The 26,215-nt window shown below is 53.6% G+C and overlaps 1 protein-coding gene across 1 annotated transcript in view; it reads right to left on the bottom strand.

The window, feature by feature from the left end:
- LOC308640665 (disabled homolog 2-interacting protein-like) overlaps positions 1-24,452 on the bottom strand; it is a gene marked incomplete at its 3' end in the record, with an annotated part of 46,519 nt that extends 22,067 nt beyond the window's left edge. Inside the window, exons 1-2 of the mRNA XM_081312468.1 lie at positions 24,201-24,452; positions 1,287-1,390 (exon numbers count right to left, since the gene is read on the bottom strand). Coding sequence (XP_081168594.1) covers positions 1,287-1,390; positions 24,201-24,324 — 228 coding nt within the window. The 5' untranslated portion in view covers positions 24,325-24,452. The remainder of the gene's footprint in view (positions 1-1,286; positions 1,391-24,200) is intronic.
- Between the last annotated feature and the right edge of the window lie 1,763 nt (positions 24,453-26,215).

The following is a 26,215-nucleotide window of genomic DNA, read 5'->3' on the forward strand; positions in this document are numbered from 1 at the left end:
GTCCTGGGCAGGGCACCACCTGACCTGTCACAGCCTGCTCTCCAGCCTCACCTCGCACCCAGCCCTTCAGTCCCCTCACGCCAGACCCAGCCAGTGTCTCAGCATCCCTCAGCACGTCCATGTCACAAGTCCCCTCACAGCCTCTATCAACAGCCAGTTTCCACTGATCCTGCAGGACCCAGCTCAAAAGTCAGCTCCAGGGAGTCCCTCTCCCACCTACTTGGACAGTCAGCGACTCCAGCTCCCCTGCAGTCCCCGAGTCAGGGTACAGCCAAGTCTGCCACTCTCTTCCCTGCACCTCTGTCCTCTGCCAGCCACAGGGCTGGTTCCTCAGCCCGTAGGCCTCAGTTCAAACATCACCTCCCAACCACACCACCTCAAACAAGCTTCCTGTTTCCCTGGTCTACTCAAGAGTGGGCACAAGGGGGCTTTGTCCACCGTGCTCTCCTGACCTGCGCCTCCGCTCTGCCCACCACCGGAACGGGCCTGGCATGGGACAGGCATGCCACAACTCTCCAGTGAAAGAGGGGATGGTCACACTGGCAAACAGAAGCTCAGACACAGACCTGGGCTCCCTGGGGAAGACCACGTGCCCGCCACAGCATCGGACAACAATGCTGTGCTTGCTGAATGAGGGAGGGAAGGGACCGGACCCTCTGTCTGACTGTGTGGCAATACCAAGAGGCACGGAAGTCCAATGTCGGGGGTCCCTGGGTTCTGTCTCCACAAAGTCATTTAAGTTTGTAAAAAAGAAAAGAAATTATGTGGGCGAATGGCCTAAATTCCAAAGCTATAATATATAGGCTGTGATCTGTCAATTCTAAGGCATCATCGGTTGGAGAATACAGAATTATTTTATTTCCCACCAAGACAGAACTGAATTATGACCTGCCAGGGACTACCGCACGACAGACCTCCAGACACCCAAACGACACCCGCCCCGTCAGGGTGGGGAAGCAGCATGTGTGCGTGGAGTGTGGGGGACCTAGCTTAATCTCTTCTCTTCCTGGGCCAGGGCGCTCCATGTCTGGTGGTCTTCAGGGATGCCTGTCCTCCACCTGACCCCTCCCTTGAAGGATGGGACCCAAGTGGCCCCGGGGGCAGGGCTGAGCCACGGAGAAGGGAGCAGCCAAGGGATTGGATACCTAGAGCAAGGGAGGCTGGACGCTCTCCCGGTCCATGAGGCTCCAGGAAGGGGGACCACGGGGTCGCAGAGCAGCACCCCGGGGCCAGGTGGTGATGGTTGGTGGCAGTGTCGGTGGTGGTGGTGACGCAGAGATAGTTACCGTGACCCGGAACGGCGAGGCAGCTGAGGGCTCCATGCTGGGGCTCTTCTCTGAGAGGCTGCCGGGCAGGCTGCGCCGGGAGCCCGGTCTTTCTTGGGGTGACTCTGTCGAGAGAGGGAGAAAGGAGGTGAGTACATCCGATAGCTAAAGCACATCCATGGAGGCCTCCCTGCCACTCACATCCAGCCACGCACAACAAACAAACTGGTCCCTATAAAGTGGGGCAGCAGAAAAGTCCAGCAGAATTAAAGAGAGGATTACCATCCGAGGCAGCAGCTCCACTCCCGTGCAGACACCCCAAAGAAGGGAAAACGGGGACATGGACAAACACGTGTGTGCAAATGTTCAGAGCAGCTTTGTTCATGACAGCCAAATTGCAGACACGACTCAGTGTCCATCGACAGATGATTGGATAAACACAACGTTACAGACACGCAAGGGAATGCCGCCTGCCCAGAGGGATCAGGTTCAGAAGAGAGTCACAGCGTGGACAGACCTTGAAGGAGCATCATGCCAGGTGACGCACACCAGACACAGAAGGACAAATATGGATGGATTCCACCTCAGTGGGGAATATTTAGAATAGGCAAATGCACTGGGACAGAAAATAGATCAAAAGTTCCCAGGAGCTGGGGGAGGGGGACGGGAAATGGTCACTGAATGGCTCAAAGTTTCTGTCTGGGAGAATGGAAAAGTCGTAAAAATGGATGGTGGCAATGGTTATACAGCATTGTAGATTTTTTTTTTTTTTTGGTGGTGGGGTACCAGGGATTGAACACAGGGGCACTTGCCCAATGAGCCACATCCCCAGCCCTGTTTTGTATTTTATTTAGAGACAGGGTCTCACCCAGTTACTTAGGGCCTCACTAAGTTGCTGAGGCTGGCTTTGAACTCATGACACTCCTGTCTCACTCAGCCTCCCAAGCTCCTGGGATTTCATGTGTGTGTCACGGTGCCCGGCTGTAGATGTTCTTAATGCCACTGAGTTGTATACTCAAAATGGTTAAAATGAGCTGGGCATGGAGGTGCACACATGTAATCCCAGCTGCTCAGGAGGCTGAGGCAACAGGATCGCAAGTTCAAGGCCAGCCTCTACAACTTAGTGAGCCTCTGTCTCAAAATAAAAGTAAAAAGGGTTGGGGATGTGGCTCAGTAGTACAGTGCTCCTGGGTTTAATCCCCAGTACCATCCTCCCCACCACTAAAAAAAAAAAAAAGTTAAAATGTATTTTAGAACTATTTTTTAAAGTATTCCCCCAAAACCTCACGTCTTGGGAAGTACTGAGCTCCCTGTTCATGGAAGTATACAAGCAAATCAGGCCTCTCCTGGTCAGAAGTGTGGAAGACACCCGCCCCCCCAAGCAGGCAAAGCCATCTACCCAGGCCTGGACCACTTCCTGCAGATCCCTTCTGTCAATGAGAATCGAGGATCTCTGACTTCCAATCCAGATCCTCTTTTGCTGAGGCTTTAAGCGTGGGAGGTCTGCAGAGGCCAGGCAGGTGAGGAAAGCAGCCTGGCTGATTACTGCTACTTCACAAGAGGGAAAATGTAACCAGAGCTTCCCACGGCTTCTGGCAAAGCCAGAAATCTGGGATTTTAAAAAACACGAAATATTCGGACTTTTACATGGTGACAGCTCAAGAGAATCTTCAGCCACCTTCTGATCATACCCACTTATGACCTCCTGGGCCGGCCCAGCCTGGCTACTTCCCCAATGGTCCCCCACACCATGCTGGGCTGCCTCTTCTACTGCTCTGGAGTGGCTCCCACAGAGGACTCCCTTCCGGAGACCCTTGGTGACCCCCTCCGCCCACCACTCTCAGCCCCCTCTGGCTCCTATAGCAACAGCCAGGCCTGGGCCTCTGGTCTAGCTCTCATTTGCACAGTGCACGCATGCGCACACGTGGGACTCCGGACTCCCACACCTAAGCCGGCTGCATCTCCACATCCCGGCACCCCGCTTGGAGCGTGGTGTGTGTGGGTGCTCGGGAAAGACCTGTTGACTCACAAGAAAGTCTGAAAAGGATGGGGCTGGGGTTTCCCTGGTCCCTGGGGACACGCAGGAGTGCAGAGTGAGAAACACCAGCAAGGTGAATGTACATGTTCCTGTTCGTGGAGGTGCTGAGTGCACACCCCCAGCCCACCCCAAGAACACTGGAGGTGAGGATGGTGCCGTCACGGCAAAGCACAGGGTGCACACGGGGGCTGGCTTCTGGGGCCAGGGGCACCTGCTGCATTTCCTGCTCCGTTCTCTCCATGTAACCAAACAGGGGTCCCCAGAAGCCTGAAAGGACTTCAACTAGAACAGGCTCCGATCCCAAGCCCTGGACAATGGCCAAGCAGGCGAAGCCATCGACCTAGGCCTGGACCACGTCCTGCAGAAGCCTGGGTCCCCACTGCTGCCCGTGCAGCCCTGGCTGCTTCCCCTGCTCCGCACCGTCCCCCCCTCCTCCACTGCCTCCACCAGGCACACGCCAGACACCCACTCTTTCTAGAGGTTTCCCTAGGAAATCTCTGCCCACGCTCCCAGTCTGCCTTCTCTCTCCTCCCCCAGCCTGCCTCAGCACTGCCTGTGCTCTGAGACAGCAGGCATCACTGCCACCTGGGGCGTGTCCCCTGGTAATCTACCGCAGCTCTTGTCATCACCACCTGGAGGGGATCCACAAGTGCTCTGTGACAGTGCATGTCACCTCTACCTGGGAGATGTCCTCTTGTGCTCTGTAATAGCAGGCCACCTCCACCTCGGGGTCCCACCCACGCACAAGGCACTGTGGTAGCAAGCGAACATGACGCCCCTATTAGGACAGATGCAGAAGATGGGGGGCAGTCCCTAGCCCCAGGTGACCCGCTAGGAGGTGGCCACAGGAATGAGGCCCAGGTGTCTGGACACTGAGTCCCTGGCTCCTTCAGTGCTGAGCCCCTCCATGTCCCAGTGCCCAGCCAGGGGACTGACACACAGTAGGCATGCAGCTCATGGTGCAAGCCTCATCTGGAGCAGCCCCCTGGTCCAGCCACTCTCCAGGGCAAGGGCAAGGGACGGAGAGAGCAGGACGGGCCAGGCGCAGCCAGACCAAGTGCCCTCAGAGACAGCACACCCCTCATCTGGCACCCAGGGTCACTCCATGGCGGCCTTCTGGCACTTCTCTTGCCAACTGACTTCTCCAGCCTTCCGTGAGGCAGGGCTGCCCTGTCACACCTTCACCACATGTCTCCCTAGCCGGCCGAGCGGCCTGAACAGCTCCCGTGGGAACACAGTCACCCTTCAACTCTGGGGCAACGTCCCCGTCACTGCAGGCAGAATGACTCACCCCCTCTCCACATCAGAGCCTGGCAGACTTGCCACTTGTCTTCCTATCTCCAAGCCACCGTGAGGTCACCTCCACCTCTGGGTCCCCTCCACGTGCCAGGCTCTGTTTCCTGCACGCCTCCTAGGCCAGGCACCCAGCCGCGCTCAGTCAAGGTCTGATCACCTGCTCCTCATCCATCAGTAAATATCCGTCCCCACTGAAGTCAGTGGGCAGTCAGGCCTCGCCTAGAGGGTCCCTGGGGTCACCAGGACAGTCAGGGCCCCCAGGGCACCACGGGAACCTTTAGAACCATCTTCCCTCTCCCAAGAGGCTTGCACAGGCACGCACGCACACACGCACGCACACACACACACACACACACACACACACACGTGCACACACACACGTGCACACACCTGCACACACCTGGCTACAGTTTCACCTCCTCTTCATGGCAGGTGGACCTGATGGCTCTAGGCAAGAGGCACATGGTGTCACCTGGTAGGGCACAGGTGCCCAGCGATGCTGACTCACCCCTGGGACCCCGACTGATGATGACCAGAACCTGCCCAGAACCTGCCCCTTCCCTCCTGGGTCAGAGCCAGGAGCTCCTCAGAGGTTGCTTGGTCCAATCTCCCATTTCCAGATGATGAAGCTGAGGCCTGAGGGAAAGGAACCTGTTCATTATGTCCTGCAGCAAAGACCCTCTTGGGTGCTCCCCAAATAGCTTTAAGGTAGCCTGGAGTCCTGGGCCAGGGCAGGGGATCTCAGAAAGAAAGAACCTTCGGGGCTCGGGCTGCAGCTCGGTGGTGGAGGGCCTGTCCCGAGTGTGCGAGTGTGCAAGGCCCATGTTCTACCCCCGCCCTGCAGGTGAGAGAGAAGCCCACTCTCCCCCAAGCAAAGCAGCAGCGCTCCTCCCTGCCTCTCGGCCTCCAGGCCCACACAAGAAACCTGAGGGGGGACCTTGATACCTCCGGGGTCACTTTGGTCTGGCCCCGGGGCCAATCTGCACCCTTCTCTGCCGGCCTCCTGCTCCAGCTGCTGACCGTATAGACTGAGTCCTGGACCCTCAGCTTCCGTGGGACTCGGCCAGTGGGGAGCCCTGGCAGGAGACCAGAGGAGGGACAAGATCGCCAGGGCTGGCTGCCCTCTCCATGGAAGGCCCCATCAAGATGGCCCTGCCTCCTAGGCACTCACCTCCTGGGACCCCCCTCGGCACCTCTGAGGACCTCGGTGGAGCAGCCCCCGCTGGGCACTGCCACCACCCAGGAAACAGTCCCCTGGTAAGCCCTCCTCCAATCAGCCCAGTCTGACCCCAGGCACACGGACCTGGAGGGACCCTGGGGCAGCCAGAACGTGCCCAGAGTGTCACCACTCAGAGTCTGAGTCCACCTCCAGACAAGGAGACTGAGGTTTCAAGAGGCAAAGGTGACTTCCTCTGTGCGTCCTCCAGGCAGGGCGTGAGGGGACCTGCCAAGAGTCCCTCAAATGATCCCCCAAACCTTAGGGCTTCAGGGAAGGCAAAGGGGACCTGGAGCACGGAGTCCTGGGTGGGGGGACTGGAGTTAGCCCTGACTCTGCTGTGTGACCCCAGGCCAACCCTGCCATCTCTGAGTTTCTGATTGATCCTCAATCCAGTGAGTCAGGAGTAAGAGAGTGACCACTTCCACTCCCCAACACCAACCCCCAAATAGAAAAAAAAGACTTCTATTTACACAGGAAGAGAAGGCAGGGGGCTGAAGCCCTGGGTCTTAACTGCTCTGTCTCTGCCTCTGGGGACTGAACCTCAGAGTCCTAGACCTTTCTCCTTTGACTTAGCAGCAAAGCTGATGCAAACAGAATCCCAGAGAGGTTAAGCGAATCTGCTAATATCACACAGCATGAAGGTGGCCTTGGTGCGAAAGGATCATGGGAAGGGAGACCCAGCACCTTCTCTTGAGGCTCCCTCAGACCTTGGAGCATGGTCCAGGAGTCTCTGCTGAACTCAGTCTCACTACATGACCTCCCAGGCACCCACCTGGCAAAACTGCCTCCTGGGATCAGCTGATGCTGGATCCCCTTTCTACTAGGTCAAAAAAGTCTCCACTCTACCAGCAAAACCAGGCTGCCTTCCTATTCTTAGAAGCCACAGCCAGAGAGATGCATTTTAACCTTCATGTGTTTGCAAAAAAATAAATAAAATAAAATCGGTTTCATTCAAATGCTGCTGGCTTGGTTGCCATGGATACCAGCTAATCATGAAGGATGACTGTTACTTGTTCCCATGGAAACACGGAGGCCCAACGAACATCCTGTAATTTCAGACAAGACACCACATTTCAGTTGTCGGATTGCGCTGTCCAGACTTAATGCCTGAGAGCAGGTGGAAGCAGCAGGCGGCGATGCTGGGGTCAGGGCCGAAGGGGCCGGCGAAGGGGCCGGCGGGGTGAGCAAAGAGCAGGTGCTGGCCGGGGACCAGTGGCTGTGAACAGTGATCAGGAAAATGCAGATACCATCTCCCGCCTTTTGGCTGGGTCCTAGACCAGTCCAAGATTTAGAAAGAAATCAATTAAAAGAAATTAAGAAGAAACCAGTCCAGAAACGAAAAAGAACCTTTCTGACTCCCAATGCTGGCAGAGATGTCATGACACTCTTTCATCTCGGCTGGTGGAGGGAAAGCTTCAGAGAACATTTAGATAATAGCTACTCAGAACCAAATAAACATACACTCGGACCTGAAATTTCCCTCCTGTGGATCCAGACTAGAAAAATGCTCCTTCCTGAGTGCATGGATGCTCACTGCCATACTGTTCATAGGAGCAAAACAGTGGAGGCAGCCTAAATGTCCACCCACAGGAGAACAGACCTTGGAAGAGTCACTTGGAGGAATACTATACAGCAAAGAAAAGGGAAAGCTCTCAGGGGCATCATTCTGTGGAGGAAGATGGCACAACAAAGGACCCAGATCTAAACAGGTCAATATGAATAAAACTCAGAAGTGAACAAAATCAATTGTAAAAGAGATAGAATGTGATCCACTTAGATACTGGGTTTTTTTAATGCAAATGTTCACAGCAGCTTTATTTGTAGTAGCCAAAAACTGGAAATGATTGAACATTCTCCAACAGGTAAACCCTAAACAAACTGTGTAAGACAGAATAATGGCCCCCAAAGAAACCCACACCCTGATTCCCACAGCCTTTGAACATGCTACCTAACATGGCAAATAAAGGACTTTGCAGATGTGATTAGGGATAAAGATTTTGAGACGGAACATGATCCTAGATTATCTAGGTAGGGACATCGAATCACATGTGTCCTTAAATGTGGAAGAGGAAAGCAAAAAAGTGAACCAGAGAAATATGACAAGACAGAGGACTTTGACAGCACAGGAGGATTCCCAGGTGGCTCTGTCAGTGGATCTAACCCTAACCCTAACCCACACACCAAGGAATGTGATCACCTCTGGTGGGGTCTGAAACATCCCTCAGCTGACAGCCGGCAGGGAAATGGGGACCTTGGTCCTCCACCATGTGGAACTGAGACCCACTAACAAGGAATGAGCAATGACGTGGATTTTCCCCTAGAGCCTTTGGAAAGGATGACAGCCTACTGATATCTTGACTTTGGTCTGTGAGATAATACACCTGTGGTTTTTAAACTGTGAGTTTTAACTGTTACGGAAGCAAGGAAGACGACCCAGGCTGTGATTCAGGGGCAGAGTGCTTGCCTAGCATGCATGAAGCCCTGGGTTTGATTCCTAGTACCGCCAGAAATAAAAAAGAAAAGGATTGTGTTTGCCATGGAATACTACTCAGCAATGAAAACAGAATGCACCGTCCATCCACGCGACAACTTGGATGGATCCCAAGGGTGTCCTGCTGAATGAAGAATGCCAATTGGAAAAGGTCCTGAGGTATGTGGTTCCCTTTGTGTGACATTCTCAAAGCAGTAAAGTGATAGAGATGGAAAGCAGCTTAGGAGTTGCTAGAGGATGGGGAGGGCCGGAGGGCGGATGGCGTGACCATCAAGGGGCAACACAGGATCTAGATGGTCACACACATCTGGGAGGTCTTTGCTGTACCCTTATAGCAGGGTGGTTTTGAAGCTGTGCATCTGACCACATGACAGAGACGTGCACACACACAGAAAAGAAGGGGGGGGCAGTCCAGCACCCACCCACGGCTAAGCCACAATCTTCTCCTTCCGGACGTAAACAGTGTCAAAGGGCACTAGACAAGGGGACTCTGAGACTATGACAGTGAGACACAAACAAGGCCACTTCCCCATTGTGTCTAAGCAACCCACAAAGCCAAGGTTGCAGTGCCACCCACAAAATACCAAGCCTCCTCCTCTCAGCTAAAACGAGAGGCTGCCTCTCCACCAATGAGCTGTGGCTGCCCGCAGGTCTCCTCCCCCTGGAGACAGGATTCAGGACGCCCAATCCCGGCCCTGCCTCCGCTTTCCATCAGCAGCCAATCTGGAGGGAGGCCCACTGCCTTAGGCAGACCTCCCCAAACCACGCAGCCCAGGCCCAGGTCTCCGTAGCACACTCCGACGTGGACGCCCTGGGTGTCTTGTGTGTGCGTTCGCCCTGGCCACAGTGGCTGATAAACACCCCGGCCCAGTTGAGGAGTGTTCCTGGTGGGCTGCCGGCTGGAGGGCACAGAAGCTGGAGGGCAGGTACCAGAGTTATGGAAGGTGCAACCACTGCGGGGGACCCAGTCCTCCAAGGACCTCTCTGTACCATTTGCACAGGGACCTGTCAATCTGTACTTATTCCAAAAGTCAAAAGCCAAGGCATACCATGGAAAGTAGGCTGAAATACATTTGATGTCTAGATGACTGAAAACTAATGTGACATTTTCTGTGTGCGTGTGTGCAGTCACATAGAAAAGCATCATAAACTTGCGGGGCGCAGTGATGAACACCTGTAATCCCAGCTACTAGGGAGGCCAAGGCAGGAGGATCACAAGTTGGAGGCCAGCCTGAGTCACTTAGAGGGATCCTGTCTCAAAATGTAAAATAAAGATGAGTCAGGTAACTCATACCTATAATCCCAGCGACTTGGGAGGCTGAGGCAGAAGGGTTGCCAGTTCAAAGCCAGCCTCTGCACCTTACTGAGGCTCTGAGCAACTTAGTGAGACCCTGTCTCTAAATAGAAAAAATAAAAATAAAAAGGGCTGGGACGTGGCTCAGTGGTATAAGTGTCCCTGGGTTCAATCCCTCATACCAACAAATAAATTATTAAATAAAAATGGCTGGGGGGCGGGCAAGGGGATGTGGCTAAGTAGTAGAGGGCCTCTGGGTTCAATTCCCAGTACTGAAAAAAAGAAAAGAAAAACATTATATGTTTGTCATCAGGGCTTCTCTTTGGAGAACAGGACGGGCTCTGGGTGGGGACAGAGGCTACCCCACTTACTGAAGGAGAAGCGATTAAGACTTCCCCAAACTAGCAGTAAAACTGAAATGAGAACAGATGATACAGTGACTCAGTACCAGCTGTCCTCTCTGAATACATCAGAAGAGAAAGGAAAAGAAGCACGAGAAAGAAAAGCAATGCATCCAAATCAACGCCAGCCCAAGTGGCCGGCCAGAGAACACGGGTCAAGAAAATCGAGAAAGAGAGAGAGAGAGAGAGGAGAGAGAGACTTGGAAACAAATGTCTGGGTGAGGAAGCTCAGGTCCCACACCTGGCCACTGGACGGGCTCCTGCTCCCTGAGGCAGTGGCCAGGTGATCCGAGCAGGGAGCCCCGGGTAAAACATGGCAGATATCGGGGAGTCATCGGATTGTTAGAACTTCCCAGTCGGAGGTCCTGGGGGGCACCTCTGTGAGTGGCTGTCTGCCTGCATGTGTGTGTGCGCGCGCGCATGCGCTGCGGCAGAGAGGGCTGTGTGGACACGGTGAATGGAACACATCCACACTGCTATTATCTGCTTTGACTCCAAGTGAAGAGTGTCCGCAGAACAGATAAGCTGCCACGCCCCACGTCTCCCAGTCCAGCCTTTGTCCATCCATCTCCGGAACAGGTGCTGCTTAGAGGTTATTAAACGTTTCTCCTCTTCGACAGGCAGAAACATGGTCCAAAAGAGCCTACGTCCTAATTCCTGGAACCCGTAAATGTGCTCCTTTATATGGCAAAAGGGACTCTGCAGATGTGATTAAGGATCTTGAGATGGGAAGATGATGACCTGGGTGGACCCAATGTCATCACAATGCTCAGAGAAGGCAGCCAAGACAGCGAAGGCTGTGTCATCGTGGAACCAGAGGTGGGAAATGTGGGGCCAGGAGTCAAGGAATATAGGCAGGTTCTAGAAGCTGGAAAAAGCAAATGGACTCTGCCTTAGAGGCTCCAGAAGGAGCACAGCCCTGCAACACCTTGACTTCTACTCAGCAAAATGGACTTCAGACTTCTGGCCTCCAGAACTGTAGAACACATTACTGTTGCTTTAAGACACCATGCTTGATACAGCAGCCACAGGTACCCGGTTCCCACTGGTACCAGTAAAGGCTCAACAAGTTCTAGTTACGTCAAACTAGAGATGAAGGAATGGAGAACTGATCATTGGCCAGTTCAGATTGTGGATATCTGAGGATTCTCATGTCTCCTCTTCCAAATCTACAGCTGCCTTAAAAAAGAAGAGCTTAAGCTGGGCACAGTGGCTCACACCTGTAATACCAGCAGCTTGGGAGACTGAGGCAGAAGGATCACAAGTTCAAAGCGAGACACTGAGCAAATCAGTGAGACCCTGTCTCTAGATAAAATACAAAACAGGGCTGGGGAAGTGACTCAGTGGTTGAGTGCCCCTGAGTTCAATCCCCAGTACCACCCCCAGGGATCCAGGATCGGATTTAGAAATATAATAATTATACCCATATTTAATGTAACCTTTCCTTCTTCACATGCTGTTGTTACTAAATGACATCTGAAAGGGCCTGAAACCCACAAAAATAGATAGTACCTTTGTTGATTATTTCAGAATATAGCTTGAAGATGTTTTCACATCTGTACGCAGAGAACATATCATCTGCACTGTGTACTTTGTCCTTAGTGTAGAAACTAATTACATCAATAATACTTCTTGAAGGCATATAAATTCTAATTATAATGCCACAGAGGGAGCCAGGATTATCAAAACCTAAATATTCGGGTATATTATTAAATTAATCTTAATTCTCACTTCATTCAATAATCATAAACTATTTCTCTTTCCCAAGAATTCCAGCTTAGCACTTAATGTTCTGTGCTTCTGTATACAAACCATATTACCAAATTAGATCAACACGGCTAGACTATGTAGCAAGCTCATCTTTTCCAGCAAAGGAAGATAAGCATACAGTTTAAAGGGTATATAGGTTCATTTTCTAATATAATTGTGTGTGTGTGTGTGTGTGTGTGTGTGTGTGTGTGTGTTTTGCTGGGGATTGAACCCAGGACCTCGTGCATTCAAGGCAAGCACCCTGCCAACTGAGCTATACCACCAGCCCTTTACCTTTCTGTATTTGACAGGTTGGAATTCAAAGTTTTAAATTTTCCTGAAATTCCTAATTTAATGATGTAATACTAAAGCAAAACTGAATTTCAGTTCTTTGTGTAATTTTTAGCCTAAGGAACAGTTGACTCATAGATTCTGGAAGGGACATGAGGTTATATTGGAAAAATAGCAGAGCAGAGCATGTTATGTCCTATCATAGATCACCATTTTAGTTTCTAGAATAGATCACTTTATGTTCTAGAATAGCCCCAGGACTTGGGGGAGAAGAGACTCAAGGCAGATGCGAAGCCCATGCTGCCTCCTAGGCCATGAGTCACAGTCCTTCATCTCTGATGCATGCAGGTATCTCCTGCCTTCTGCCAGCACCCATAAAATTCTACCAGGCTAACTCGTTAGCCCACAAATTGGGTAAACATCTCAGACGCTTCACAGTGATCAACAAAGAGCATCAGATGAACACCTGTAATCCCAGCTATTCCCTATGATCCCAGCTACTCCAGCTATCCCAGCTACTCCCTACAATCGCAGCTACTTCAGTAATCCCAGCTATTCAGGGGCCTGAGGCAGGAGGATCACAAGTTTATGGCCAGCCTGAGCAACTTAGTGAGACCCTGCCTCAAAGTAAAACTTTTTAAAGGGCTGGGGATGCAGCTCAGTGGCCGAATGCATAAATGCAAAGTCCTGAGCTCAATCCTCAACACCACCCATGCACAATCAATCGTGAAAAAATACTTAACAACTTTAACACGTACAAAACTAATAAATTTTTTAAAATGCTGCTAAAAGGTATTAACCAAGATCTAAATAAATGGACCATGTTCAAAGATTGGAAGACTCAGTACTGTTAAGATAGCCTGTCTCCCCAAACCGACCTACAGAGCCAATGCAATCCCAGTCAAAATCCTAACAAGCTTCTCAAAGACCCTGAAAAGCTCAATTTTAAATTTAGATATCAAAGCTAAGGACTTAGAATAGCCAATCAAGCTTGAGAAAGAAGAAAAAGGTTAAGGGACTTATATTAACTGGTTTCAAGTTGTACTTTACAGTTTCAAAATAGAGCTAATATAAATAAGACAGTGAGGTATTACCATAAGGATAAGTGCACAGATCAATGGGACAGCACAGAGAATCCAGAAATAGACCCGCACACATGTGGTCAGTTGGCTTTTGAAAATAAGTAAAAGATGAGATTTTTTTTTTTAACAAATCACGGTAGAACAACTGGCTATCTGTATGTAATAAGAATGGAATCTCTAGGAAAGGTGGAGAAACCAATTTAGAGACGCAGGGACTGTGCTGTGTGTGTTTCTATCTTACAACTGACTCCTGAGATAAGAAGCATCAGCCCCAACTTTAACAGGAGGAAGCTGACATTGACATCGCGATCTAGGGAAGGAGCCCAGGGATCTCTGAATCTGGGGGTTGCCTCAAGGCAGGAAAGAAACCACGGTGCAGAGATGACTGAGAGGACCATGGGTCCCCAGTCACTCAGGACGCCAAATGTCCTCTCTGCCCTGGGCTCTTGACCACATTCCCCAGCCATCTCTGCCCCCAGCCCAGCCTCCAGTCACCCCAGCGACAAGGCAGAAAGGGATGAGCTGTCGGGGGGATCTCACATTTTGTTTTCACTGTGTTGGTTTGAGGCCTCCAAACTGTGACAGTTCATTGTCTCCTGCATGGAACCGGGACCAGAGTTCAACTTGTCTCCAACCCCAGAGTGTGGTTCACATTCAGGGGTGCAAACAACATGATCCCCTGCTTTTGGAGTGTGGGGGATGGACTCTGGTGGGAGAGAGGCACGGGGACCACATGGAGGGCTCGGTGTGCAGGACAGCCGTCCCCGTCCTGAAGATCTCAGCCCTTGGTGAGAGGTGGGCACAGCATCTCCTCAGAGAGGACCTGGGGTCAGACTTAGAGCTGGTGCCCAGGAGGTGGGAAGGAGAAGCAGACCAGACTCATTCTTTCCTGTTGTATCCCAGGATCCTGTGCAGAGCTTGTCAGAAAGGCCAGGGCAAGGCCTCGTACCTCGACTTCTGGTTGAAAACCACTAGTTCAGTGTAACGCCTGTGGATAGACCCTGTCACCAGCTCTACCCCGCTGCTTCAGCTACTAAGAGTCGCTCTCAACAACACATGCTCCCAACTCCTCATCCAGAGAAGCCTCTCATTTATAAAGAATTCCACTCTTCTAGCCGGACACCGTGGTTCATGCCTATAATCCCAGCAACTTGGGAGGCTGAGATAGGAGAATCATGGGTTCAAAGCCAGCCTCAGCAACTTAGTGAGGCCCTAAGTAACTCAGTGAGACGCTGTCTCTAAATAAAATACAAAAAAGGGGCTGGGGATGTGGCTCAGTGGTTAAGCACCCCTGAATTCACTCCCTGGTACCCACCCCCCCAAATTCCCATTCTTTCAGAACCCTGAAATTCCTGGCACACCAAAGCACTGGCCTGAAGGCTTCTCTTTCCTACACTCTCTGAGGACTTCTAGGAATTTGAGTCTTCAGTGGGAGGACCCTCTCCATTTCATTCCTGTTTTCTCCTGTGCCTCTTTCTCTACAGCTGCAGGCCTCTTCCAGGACCAGCGGAGTTGACCTTCGTTGAGTTGCTGGAATTGGGGAAAATAAGGGCTCCTTAAGGTACCTGTGCGCTTCTCTCTGCTGTGTGTGATTTCTGTCTGTCTGTTTTTAAAACACAATGCAATACTACACATTTGGAAGCAAATGCACATGTAGTGAAATGAAAGCGCAGACAAGATACACACCATCTTTAGGCAGCTGGCTTCACTCCTGAGGAAGGAGCCAGGCTACAGCTGCATCTCGGGGCCAGGGAACTTTCCCCTTAAAGGGCCAGACAGCAAATATTTCAGGCTTGAGAGGCCATCTTTTCAGCATGAAAAGCAGCTAGGGGCAATTTATAAATGAATGAACAAGGTTATGTCCCAATAAAGCTTTAGTTATGAACACTTCAACTTGAATTTCACACGTTAAAAATATTATTCTTGGGCTGGGGATGTGGCTCAAGCGGTAGCGCGCTCGCCTGGCATGAGTGCGGCCCGGGTTCGATCCTCAGCACCACATACAGACAAAGATGTTGTGTCCGCCGAGAACTAAAAAATAAATATTAAAAATTCTCTCTCTCTTTCTCTCTCTCTCTCTCTCTCTCTCTCTCTCTCTCTCTCTCTCTCCTCTCTCACTCTCTCTTTAAAAAAAATATTATTCTTGCTGGGTGGCGCACACCTGTTAATCCCAGTGGCTTGGGAGGCTGAGGCAGGAGGATGGCAAGTTCAAAACCAGCCTCAGCAACTTAGCGAGGCCCTAAGCAACTTACTGAGACCCTGTCTCTAAATAAAAATTTAAAAGGGCTGAGGTGTGGCTCAGTGGTTAAGAACCACTGGGTTCTATCCCCAGTACCAAAAATCTTTTAAAGATCAATCTTCTTTTAATTTTCATTCCAATCATTTAAAAATGTCAAAAACTATTTCTAGCTCCCAAGCCATGTGAGAATAGGCGTGGAACAGGTCTGACCTGTGGGCCATTTAATGACTCCTGCTGTCTCTCAGTCATTTTGTGTCTAAGAAAGAGAAGGGGAGGGGAGGGGAGCGACGTCTGAAAGGTGATACCTGCAATGCCATTCACAATGATTTTCCCTGCTTTCCAAATATTTTAGGATTTTCAAAAACTTAAGGAAAGAAAGGGAAAGGCTTGAAATAATCCCCAAATGTTCCCAGAACTCGGTGAGTGTTGGGATTAAAGACGATTTTTATTTGCTTCTTTTTCTATGACAGATAGCTATTATTTTTGTCCTTTTCAGAATTGGGGGGGTCCTTAAAAAGAGGGAAAAAAAAGAGGAGATGCAGGAGTGTGGCCCATAACTGGGGGTCTGTCCCCCGCACCACCACCAAGGACTTTCAGTAACACACAAGAGCCTCTTCTGGAATGTCCCTGTGAAGCTGTCCCGTCCCCTCCAGGCGCGGCACACTCAGGCCCTTCCTCTGCAGGCAGTGTCCTCTGAAGGTTAAGCTCCCTGAAGGCCTGGGAGCGGCTGCTGGTGGGGGGAGGTGCTGGGCCTCACCCTGTGTGCGGCTAAGCCTACAGCCCTGAGCAGGTCCTGATCCGAGGTGGGGGTGGCACATGGGATCCCCAAGCTCTTCCCAGACCCCCTCACCCGCCATCCAGGGCTGCATGTTGCCACCCCACCCCAGCTGCTGGACCACCCCAGCTCCAGGACCTTCCACCTGCCACAGGCCGCAGCACCAGCATCCAGAGCAGGCCACTGGGCCCCTCCTCCCCCCCCACCCCCCCACCCCCCCCACCCCCCCCACCCTCTCCGCCTTGACCCCTGACCGGTTCCCTACACCTTTCCAAAAGCCTGATCCCACCAGCAGCTCCAAGCCCTCTGGCCTCAAAGGTGACCCCTGGCTTCTTAGGAGTGCCAGGCTCCTATCCTTTGGGAATCTCAGGAACCCGTTCATTTATTTATTATCAATAAAAACCATAGGGCAGGACTGGGCTGTGGCTAAGGGGTAGAGCGCTTGCCTGGCCCGTGTGAGGCACTGGGTTCGATCTTCAGCTCCACATAAAAATAAATAAATAAACAAAATTTCTTTTTTATTAAAAAAAAAACACGGGGCAACATGAGGCAGGAGTGGGCAACACGGGCCCTGAGCATCTGTCCTGCCAAATACAAAGATGGCCGCCTAATAATTCATTTAAAAAATGTTCTGACTCCCAAGACCACCACCTCAGAATGAAGGGGAGGAACTGAAGCGGGTTACTGCAGTGAGGTGGGTGGCGTGGGAAGCTCACCGGGGTGGCCTGGGGCTGTGATTCCGCTGCAGGCCAGGGACTATAGGCAGCAGGAATCCAGCACTAGTCCCCTGAGTTCACCCATCCAAACCCGTCAGCCTCTCTGCCCCACCCCACGTCTCTGCACATCCTTGAGGAGTGGAAAGACCTCTGGCCCCACCTCCAGGACACCTCCCCAGAGGCCATGGCCACGCCCACTCCAAACTGCTCCTGTCCCTCCCTCCCTGTGCCAGCTCGGACCACTGGGTGGCCGACAGTCGCGGTGGTTTCTGCTGCCCACCCTAGCCTCCACCCCACCCCAGGGAGGCTTGCTGGTTGCTAAGTTCTTTTCCTAAGTACAGGGAGGGCTACCAACCGGACTCTGTCACTCGGCTGCTGGGTGATGGCAAGCGAGCCACTCGGCCACCCTGACCTGCAGTTTTCTCTTCCACACAAGGGAGCAGGTAACAGTGTCCATGAGGACTGAATGCGATGGTGCTGATACAGGGCTCGGGAGAGCAGCTGGCACTGCGTGGGCACTCAAGGAACAGAGGTCACCATCATCGCTGTTACTGCTACTTTCGAAGTCCTTCCTTGGTGGCGGGGGCCACGCCTCTTGGTCACCATTCAAGGCCCTGACTGTCGTCCCCATCACACCATCTGCTAACCTGATCACAGCACCTTCCCTGGGACTCTGAGCGCCACCAGGCAGGGGCTGGCTGCATCGTCATATCATGGCAGCCCCTGGCCCAGAGCCTGCACACAGTAGGTGACTCACGAAAGCCCTGCTGCTCTCAATAGCAGTTATACTTGTAGCAGCCTCTGGGGATGCCGAGGAACCATCTGGATGGTTCTAATCCCCACAGGTGTCTTGTTGTACCTTTACATCAGTCCTAACAGATTTGTAACCAGCCCCTCAGGCTTTGGATGGACAGATAATAATGACAAGTCACCCAGTCCACAATGATATCTGACACTGTGCTGCATCTAGTTGTTAGGTATGCTTCTGAGCCCAGAGAGATTCAGTGACTTGTCTGAGGTCACACAGTACACCCGGCCCCATTCAGGACCCCTGCCTTGGCCATACTCCTGAACCAAAATCAGTGTCCCCAGAATAGATGTATAAGTGGAAAGAAAATCACTTTTTTCCCCCTAAGATTATTCCAGATTGCCAGTTTATTGGTGTCCAGTCTCTAAACTCAAGCTCCACAACTCTCCATACCAAGGGGAGGACACCAGGAAGGAGCCCCATCTGCCTGCCAGCTCCTCAGCCAGCAGCTCTGGGGAGGAGCGCCAGGCTCACACCCCCACATCCTCCTGCCTGCACTCTGCCTTTTCCATTCACAGCCATGTCAGCCCATCACCTCCACGGGCCTCAAAAAAGAAATCACACAGCCCGGGTGCCGCCAATACTCTCCTGCCTGTCAGAGGGAAGAGAGAAAAAAAGCTAACAAGACTTGCAAAAGAAAAATCCCCCAAACCACCGTGCGGATACCCAGCAGCTGTCAAAGTCAACACAGGAATGGGGTGACGCCGGGAAACCCGCTTCCCATACACTCAGGCAGCTGTGAAGTCTGACTGCACAGACCCAGCGGCGCAGGGCCCACGGCCTCATGGGCGCCCTCGTTCTGCTAGGTACAGAGGGCACGTCTGGACCCTAAATCCAACACTGTCCGTTGCAAGTTACCGAGTCTACTTTTCCCCCATTATTATTTGGAAGGCCATTGACATCCCCCTTGCTTCCTTATTTATGCAATCAGAGGAAATCAGAGCACAGAGAGGCGCTTCCAAACCCAAGGCCACGTGGGCCAATTTCAGATGGATAATTAAATGCCTCTACTGGATGGGGATGGCTAAAAATAACCACCCTGCCACTCCTAGAGCCGGCTTCCAAACACTACCAGCTCGCCTGCTCGTTCTCAGACCCCCCCTCCCGGCACCGTCAGGCCCAACCTTCCCAGGAATGGCAGAGGGGGGGGCGGGAGCCGACTCCCCAAATACCTACTTAACGGAAAACAAAACTTCAGCTCCCAGCAAGCTCTGAATGTTCCTGACCAGGAAATACTCTCCCTTTCCTGACATTTAACCAAGTGGCCCCGAGAGGAAGGTGCAAGGGAAATATCACAGCATTGCTTTTCTTTTAAAAATAGTCAAAAGGCTGCATGTCATTTCCAAAGCAAAACACGTAGGGAGTCCAGGATGTGAGCGTGTCCCTGTCCAGTTACGCAGGAGCTCCACCCCCCAGCTGAGAAGACCCAACAACAACAAAGAAAACCCGGCTGCCTCAGTTTCCCTCTCTGTGCTAATCTTAGGAAAAAGGGACAAAGGGAACCAAGACTTGAAATAAGATGCAAAGGGGTCTGGGTTCCGGACCGCATCTTTCCTTGGCATCTTTAGGGAACTTCAGGCAAGTGGCCACGGCTTCTTTGGGCCTCAGTTTTCCCAGCTGTCAAAGGGACCCCCAGTATCAGCAGCAGAGTGAAGCAGGCTCCCTGTCCCTCTCTTTACCACCGGGTCTCAGTAAATACAGAAGCAGAATGAAATGGGGCAGAGACCGAGCTCCGAGGAACCAGACCACTGCACCTACCCTGCTGAGATCAAGAGCAAGCAACACCCCAGGTCCATCACACTCTGAGTCACACCGACCAAAGAAGGTGGTCTGCACTGAGATTCCCAGGGCGGCTCTGAGCACAGCCTTGCAGCCCAGTGGCCTCGGTTTTAACCTCACACCTAACCTATACCATCCTAAGCCATTTCCTCACCTACCAATGTAACCGTCCCAGGTTCAAGGAGGGTGGAGAGTTAACCTCTGATGCGAGATGGCGAGGTCCCCGACACAGGGCTGGCCCACATGCAGCTTGATGAAAGGGAGCTATTGTTATTAAAGGGGATGAGGACAGTCCAGGAACACCAAGGCCAAGTGGCTGGCACTCCAGCAGGTTAACTGGCAACTCCAGCCTCCCTCAGGACCTAGAGAGCTCTGGGGAGTGGGCTTCACCCCAGGGGACCCTGAACATCCCACTCATCACTCAGGAACTTAGGGGAGAAACAGGGCTGAAGCCCTGGGACCTGTGAACAGCACAGGGAAATGGGCCGGTAGCAAAGTATGAATGAGAACTAGGTACAGGGGCACAGGGGCTGGGCCTGGGGAAGGAGGGGTCCCTCCTGGGCTATTCCACATAGGTAGAGGAACCAACCAGGAGGAATGACTACCGACAGATGGCCCACCGAGTCCCTTCCCCTGCCTCCCCCAACAAGTGACAGCCAGGATTGTAGGAAGTGATGGCCATGAACAGCAGATGGAATTTCTGACTGTGCAAACCATATAGGAAGAGAGCAGGAGGCCTTACCAAAGCCAAGGTCTGACCTCAAGCTCTGCCTGCTCAGGATTTGGAGCTGGGCAGAGTGAGGCTCCATCAGTTCTGAGCTGTGCGACCGTAGGCAAGGATCTCACTCTCTGGGCTGCAGTTTCCTCATCTGTAAAATGAGGATAATACTGGTATCTACCTCATGGCATTGTTCTTGGCATTAAAGAGGTAAGACAAGTGCTGAGTTAATCTCACCAATGGGAGCTGAGTGACACTCGGCAAACAGGATGCACCATTTTAAACATTACCACAGCCCATGATAGGAGTGAGCTCCCCACATCCTAAGGTATGTAAGGGTGAGGATGGTCTGGAGAAGCTGGGTTCAAGTCCCAGAGGCAGGATTGTGTCCTAGCAGGAACAGAGGACCAGAGAGGTGGCAGAGGGTAGAAGGATTTCAGCAGTCATCCAAGGCAAAGCCAAAACTCTGCATGGGCCTCCGGGGGACATTTGAGGGTTAAGGATCACAAGATACAACTAGTTCCCAACCTCGGGGCTTTCCCAGTCTTGCCCAGCTCAGGGGGTCCACGCTGCTGCCCCAGAGGCTCTCAGCAGGTCTCACTGAAGCCAGGACCCCCTGAAAAGGCCCCAGCACCCTGTGCTTGCTGCAGTTGCTTAGGGGTCCTTCCCTGCCCAGGGCTCCCAGGTAGGAACCAGCTGCATCCAACAAGCTCCCCAACTCTGCCGCCATCTTAGAGGCCAGCAGCCGTGGGTTTCACACTCAGTTCCATGAAGGTGGCCGTGGACGAGCCATAGCCCCTCTGTGCCTCACTGCGTCTCCAGGCCATCCCCAGCAACCGGATCACCCGACTGCCATGTTCTGAGCCTTGGCGGGGGGCACCTCCTCAGGAGGTCAGCCCCAGCCCGTCTGGGGTTCCACTGTGTGGCCCCTGGCCTTCATTCTACAAAGTGTGTTGCAGGCTCCTGGGGCCCCCTCCTGAGGCCCACAGCCTCCAGCAGGCCCTAACAGGAAAGGCACACAGCTCCCCAGGCCCCAGGATGTACCAGAGCCAGAGGGGTCATGGCTGAGCTGGGAGGAGAGCCCGTATGTCTCCTATCACTGCTCAACTCCCCAGAAAGGGCCCCGTGCCCCAGTGTACCCCCAAAGCTGGCTTCCCCAACTAACAGGGGCTTGGAGAGGGCAATTCATCTCCATGTACCCTCAGCACCCAGGCAGAAGCCCAGCACACAGTAGGTATTCAAAAGGTATTTGCTGGCCAAATGAAGGGCCATGAATTTATCCAGGGTCAGGGGAAAGGACAGAGCTGTCCTTAACCCCAGTGCAGGTAGGTGGGCAGACACTGGTTGGTGACACTTTTCTAGGGACAAGACCCCTCAGATTCATGGGCCGTGCCCAGCCTTCAAGAGGACCCAGGGTCACAAGGTACAATGTGATATGGCCAGATGACCCTCACCATGCAAAGATCACCAGTTCTGGCCTCTTGTTATCATCAAGCTTTATAAACAACCACGGGGCTCGCTGTGCCCATTCTTCAGATGAGGACACCAAGGCCCAGGGCAAGGGACAGCCTAGCTTGTCTGCCCCACCCTGGTCAAGCCTGGGTGGCTGCATCCCTGTCCCTCATTTGCAGTCCTGCCAGGGACAGTGTTCTGCTCTCAAGTGAGCAGTGTGCCCCCTGCCCTCCATTCAGAGAAGGAGTAGGGGACAGGGAGAGATAGGGAGCCTCTTCCGAGGTGCTGGCCTGGCCATCTGGAGGTCCCTGTCACCAACCACATCCCCTGAACTCTCCTACTTCAGAGCACACACAGCCTGAGCTCCTGGTTGGTTTCCTTCAGTGCTAGTGGCAGAGACCAGAGAGGGCCAGACCCAGGCTGAGGTGCTGTGTGCCACCCTTCCTCTGGAGTCTGGTGCCACCACCGTGGGGCCAAACCCCAAGGACCAGGGGGAAAAGGGTATCCCTCAAGGCCAAGAGTGGTTTCCCAGCCTGAGCTATCACCTGGGCAGGGCTCTGTCTTCAAGATGGGGAGTGGCCCTGGAGCAGGGTCAAGTGCTGGGGTTTCATGGAAGGAGGGCTGTGGTGGCACTGGACACCTCTGCCAAGGTGGGCAGGAGCCCAGCCTCTGCCTTACACCCTGCCTGCAGCTCTCACCCAGCAGTGACTCCCCATCACTGAAGGTCCTTGATTAGGGCCAAACTCTGTCCCCTGCTATTCCCTCCTCTCCACTGCCCTCCCCCATCACAGGATGAATGAACTAGGTCCACACACAAGACACTGTCCTTTTCCTGACTTCCGCACACTGTTCCTTCTAGCAGGGAAAGGACAACAGTTCACACTCATGTGTGTCCCTAGCCAGGAACAGGCTTCCAGCTTTCTGCATTCAATTTATCACACGAGGTCACTGAGGCCTGGAGAAGTAACTAGCCAAAGGATAGTTTTCTGCAGAGGTGGGATTTGAACCCAGACCTGACTCATTCACTCCCCTGCCAAAGGAAATCCGATCCATCCGATGAGGCATGCTCCAAATGTCACCTCCTTTGTGAAGCACTCTGATTTCCCCAGATAGACTTCTGTTCCAGGACAGTCCCCTCCCACTCCCAGCAAGGCTGTGAGGAGGATGGGACACCAAGCAGAACTCAGGCACCCTTCGGGCCTTGGAGCTGGATCTCAGGTGACAGCCTGACACATAGATGGTCCCCTGCACCATCTGGTTGAACGGAAGGAGGAGTTTGGGTACTCCCTACACCTGCAGTCAAGGATGGAGCATCCCATAGAACAGGTCAGGGTGTGTGCAGGAGAGCTCCTGGTGGCCAGAACATGACCGGACATTTGTACAATTTCCATTTTTCACAGCATGAAACTGTCTCCTCCAGGAATCCTTCACCTACAGCTACTGCCATTTTATGGCTGAGAAAACTGAGGCACTGAAGGCCCTGTCCAAAGTCACAAAGCTTAAACCCAGATCTCTGGTCTCCCACACCAAATCTGGGGCCTGGGAGTAGCCTGAGGCCATTTCAGGAAAGGTAAAGGGCAGAGGAGAATCACTGGCTTTGAGAGACCCACAGGTATAGAACTCCCAGCACACACCTGTGCACACACCCGGCCTTGAACTTGAACTCTTGTGTGCATGGGAACTCACTACTTCCTGAAGAAGCCCTGTACATCGTTGTTCCCGGACTGAGGGAAAAGTCTTCCCCATTCTGGGGGGAAGTGACCAAATGTGAACTGCCTGTCTGCCTCATCTACCCTCACACTGACAAGAAAACTGAAGTTCAGGGACAAGGGGACCCAGGTCACAGGCCAGTGGGAATCTAAACCCCCTGGGCCTGCCAGACTGGGCATGGCCTTTGCTCAAACCCCTCTGCGGTCATGCTAGGCACAGAGCCAGCCTGCCCGCTCCCCAAGATAACCTGGCCCCCTCCTCCCTCCAACCTCAGGGACACCCCCATGGGGCTTTGCAGGGCTCTAGCCTTCCCAGGGCTCCTTGCCCTCCGCCTCCCAGGGGCCTCCCTCCCACCTAGCCAGGGAAGGAAGTCCCCAGGATCACAGCATTTCCAGCCGAGGATCCTGTTACTGGAAGAGAAAATGCGGGGCACACCTCCCCCTCCGCCTGGTCCTGCTGCTCAGAAGAGGAACCTTTGCAAGGACCCCTCAGGGGGGTCCTGGACAGAGGCTCCACTCCTTCACCTCACCTGTCCCTCCACCAAAGAGGTGGGGAGCTGTTAAGTCCCTGAGAAAGAGAGAAGTTCAGGGCCGGATGCTGGCTAAGCTTGGGGCTGGGCAACGCAGCCTGATGAGGGGAGCCCAGACCCTCTCCACTAAGGAGGTGCGGTCTGAAAGGCGGAGGAAAGAGGCCCCGGATCCCAGTGTCCCTTGTCCTCGCAGGGCCTCGACTTCCCCAAGAAGCAGGATAGGGGCAAGCTGGGGCCATGCACATCAGGCAGACTAGGGTCCCGGAGAGGAGCGGAGGGGGCCCTGGGTCCCTGGGCCCCAGGCCCTCGGTAGGGAGGACCCGGGGTCTGGGTCGGGGTGGCGCCTACCCCTGGCAGGCCGGGTCCGGCTGCGGGAGCGGCTCCTCTGTCGCTGCAGCCGGGGCCGCCGCAGCAGCCGGTAGTAGTAGGAGGACCTCCCGGTGCTCTTCCTGGCGTTGCCGCCCGCGGACATGCTGCCGCCCGCCGGGCACCGGGCTGGGCCTGGGCGCTCACTCGGGCCCCATCGGCCGCTCCGGACCGCCCGGCGGGCGCCCCGCACTCTCCCGCGCTGCGCTGCGCCGCGGCCGCCGCCGAGGCCCAGGCTGCCCCACAAAGTCGCCCAAACTCCTCCCTCGCCTCCCCGTCCCTCCCCCAAGCAGCCGGCCCCGCCGCGGGCCGGGGACCGGGAGGCCGGGCTGGCACCGGCCCGGAAAGTCAGTGCGGGAGAAATCCCGGCCTGGAGTCAGCCGGGCAAGGCGGCCGGAGTGCCCCCGACCCCAGGCGGGACCCCTGGAGGGGTGCACCCCCCCCGCGGGGCGCAAGGGGCACCCCAGCGCGCGGGCAGGTGTGAACGGTGCACACCCGCGTGTGCGCGGCCCCGAAAGATGCCTGCTTGGAAGCCAGACGGGCACCGTGCTACGGGAACAGCCACCTTAAATTAGGGTCCCAAAGAGGCTGATGGCCCAGGCTGGTTCCTGTCCCAAGGGAAGGAACTGAGCTGAAAACCCTCCCGCAAACACACAGCTCCACAGGCCCGCGTCCCAGGCAAGTGGAAAGCCTTCCCTTTCTGCAGGACAGTTGTCTAATCTCTCCATTTTAAAGGCTGCCGTCTAACACAAACAGTATTCCTACATCATTAAGATTACAGTGTGTATCTCAAGCACACAAGTGTCCAGACTATCAGGAACTTCAGGGGGCTTTGCCAAAGCTGTACATTTTGTTCCTTTTGATCTGGACCCTTCCCCAAATAAACCATCACAGATCCCTAGTCGTCCTCCCACTGGGCATGGTCAGCAGCTCTGCAGGCCTGAGGGGAGGGCAAAATGATCCCCAGGCTACTCTGGGGACCATAAGCTGAGCTGAGAAGGGAAAGTGCCAACCCCACTCTCTGTATTGCTTTGCCTGAAAAACTTTCTCAAAGTCTCTAGCTCAAGAACCTTCCTTGGCTCCCCAAAGTGTAAGGGAAACAAGTCCAAACTTCCTTCCTTGATATTTGGCCCCAACCAGACCACCCTTCAGCCTCATCTCCACCTGCTTCTCCCTTCTCTTTGCTCTACACCCACCAGGGACCCTCCTGCCTCCATTTCTCCATGGAGCCCAAGTCCACCCTTTTAGGTCCTGTTGCCCTCCCTGACCATCCGGGCCATCAGCAATCTCTCTCTCTCCCCTCAGCAACATTTATCTTTTAAATTATTAAAACAACTACCTATCTGAGCTCCTCCCTTCAAGGACAGAAGGGGAAACTGAGGACGCGAAGCGAAGTCTGAGTTCCATCAGTCACTCATTAAGTGACAGAGGCAAGGGGCCTTGGCCTGGGGCTGTGGACATGCACACTCAGGGGTGGCAGGTCAGTGTCTGAGGCTGTCTGGGTGTCTCCCTCCAGAAAGGAAGGGAAGGTGGGGCCTGGAGGGGTGGGCAGCCTGGTGGGAATCCGGGCCAGGTTTTGGTCCTCACTGGGGAAGCCCCCTCCTTAGCTTCTGAGCATGGAGGGAGGGCCCAGGTCAGGAGGAGCTGGGACCACAGCTGGAAGCCAGGCGCCTTCCCAGGACCAGGGGGGAGGGGCGGGAAGGGTAAGGCTCCTTCAAACCCAGTCTGGGGAGTCCAGAGCCATCAACTCCCCTGGCCCCTCTTCCCAGAATAATGGCCAATCCCACAGAAAGATGGAAAACCACAGTGTCCACGGGGACATCAGTAGCCTTCTTTGGGTTAAGCATTGCTCCATCTCATTCCAACAGCAGAAACGCACAGGAACGGCTTTAGAGACCCCAGGTAGAGCCTGCACCCAGCTGCTAGGTGCCTCTCCAAGCTGTGGGCCTTCCTTGTAGGCGCCTCCTCCGGCCCAAGCACCAGAGCCCAGAGGAGCA

Source organism: Spermophilus citellus (genome assembly GCF_964194105.1).
Source record: "Spermophilus citellus genome assembly, contig: SCAFFOLD_193, whole genome shotgun sequence".
Lineage (NCBI taxonomy): Eukaryota > Metazoa > Chordata > Mammalia > Rodentia > Sciuridae > Spermophilus > Spermophilus citellus.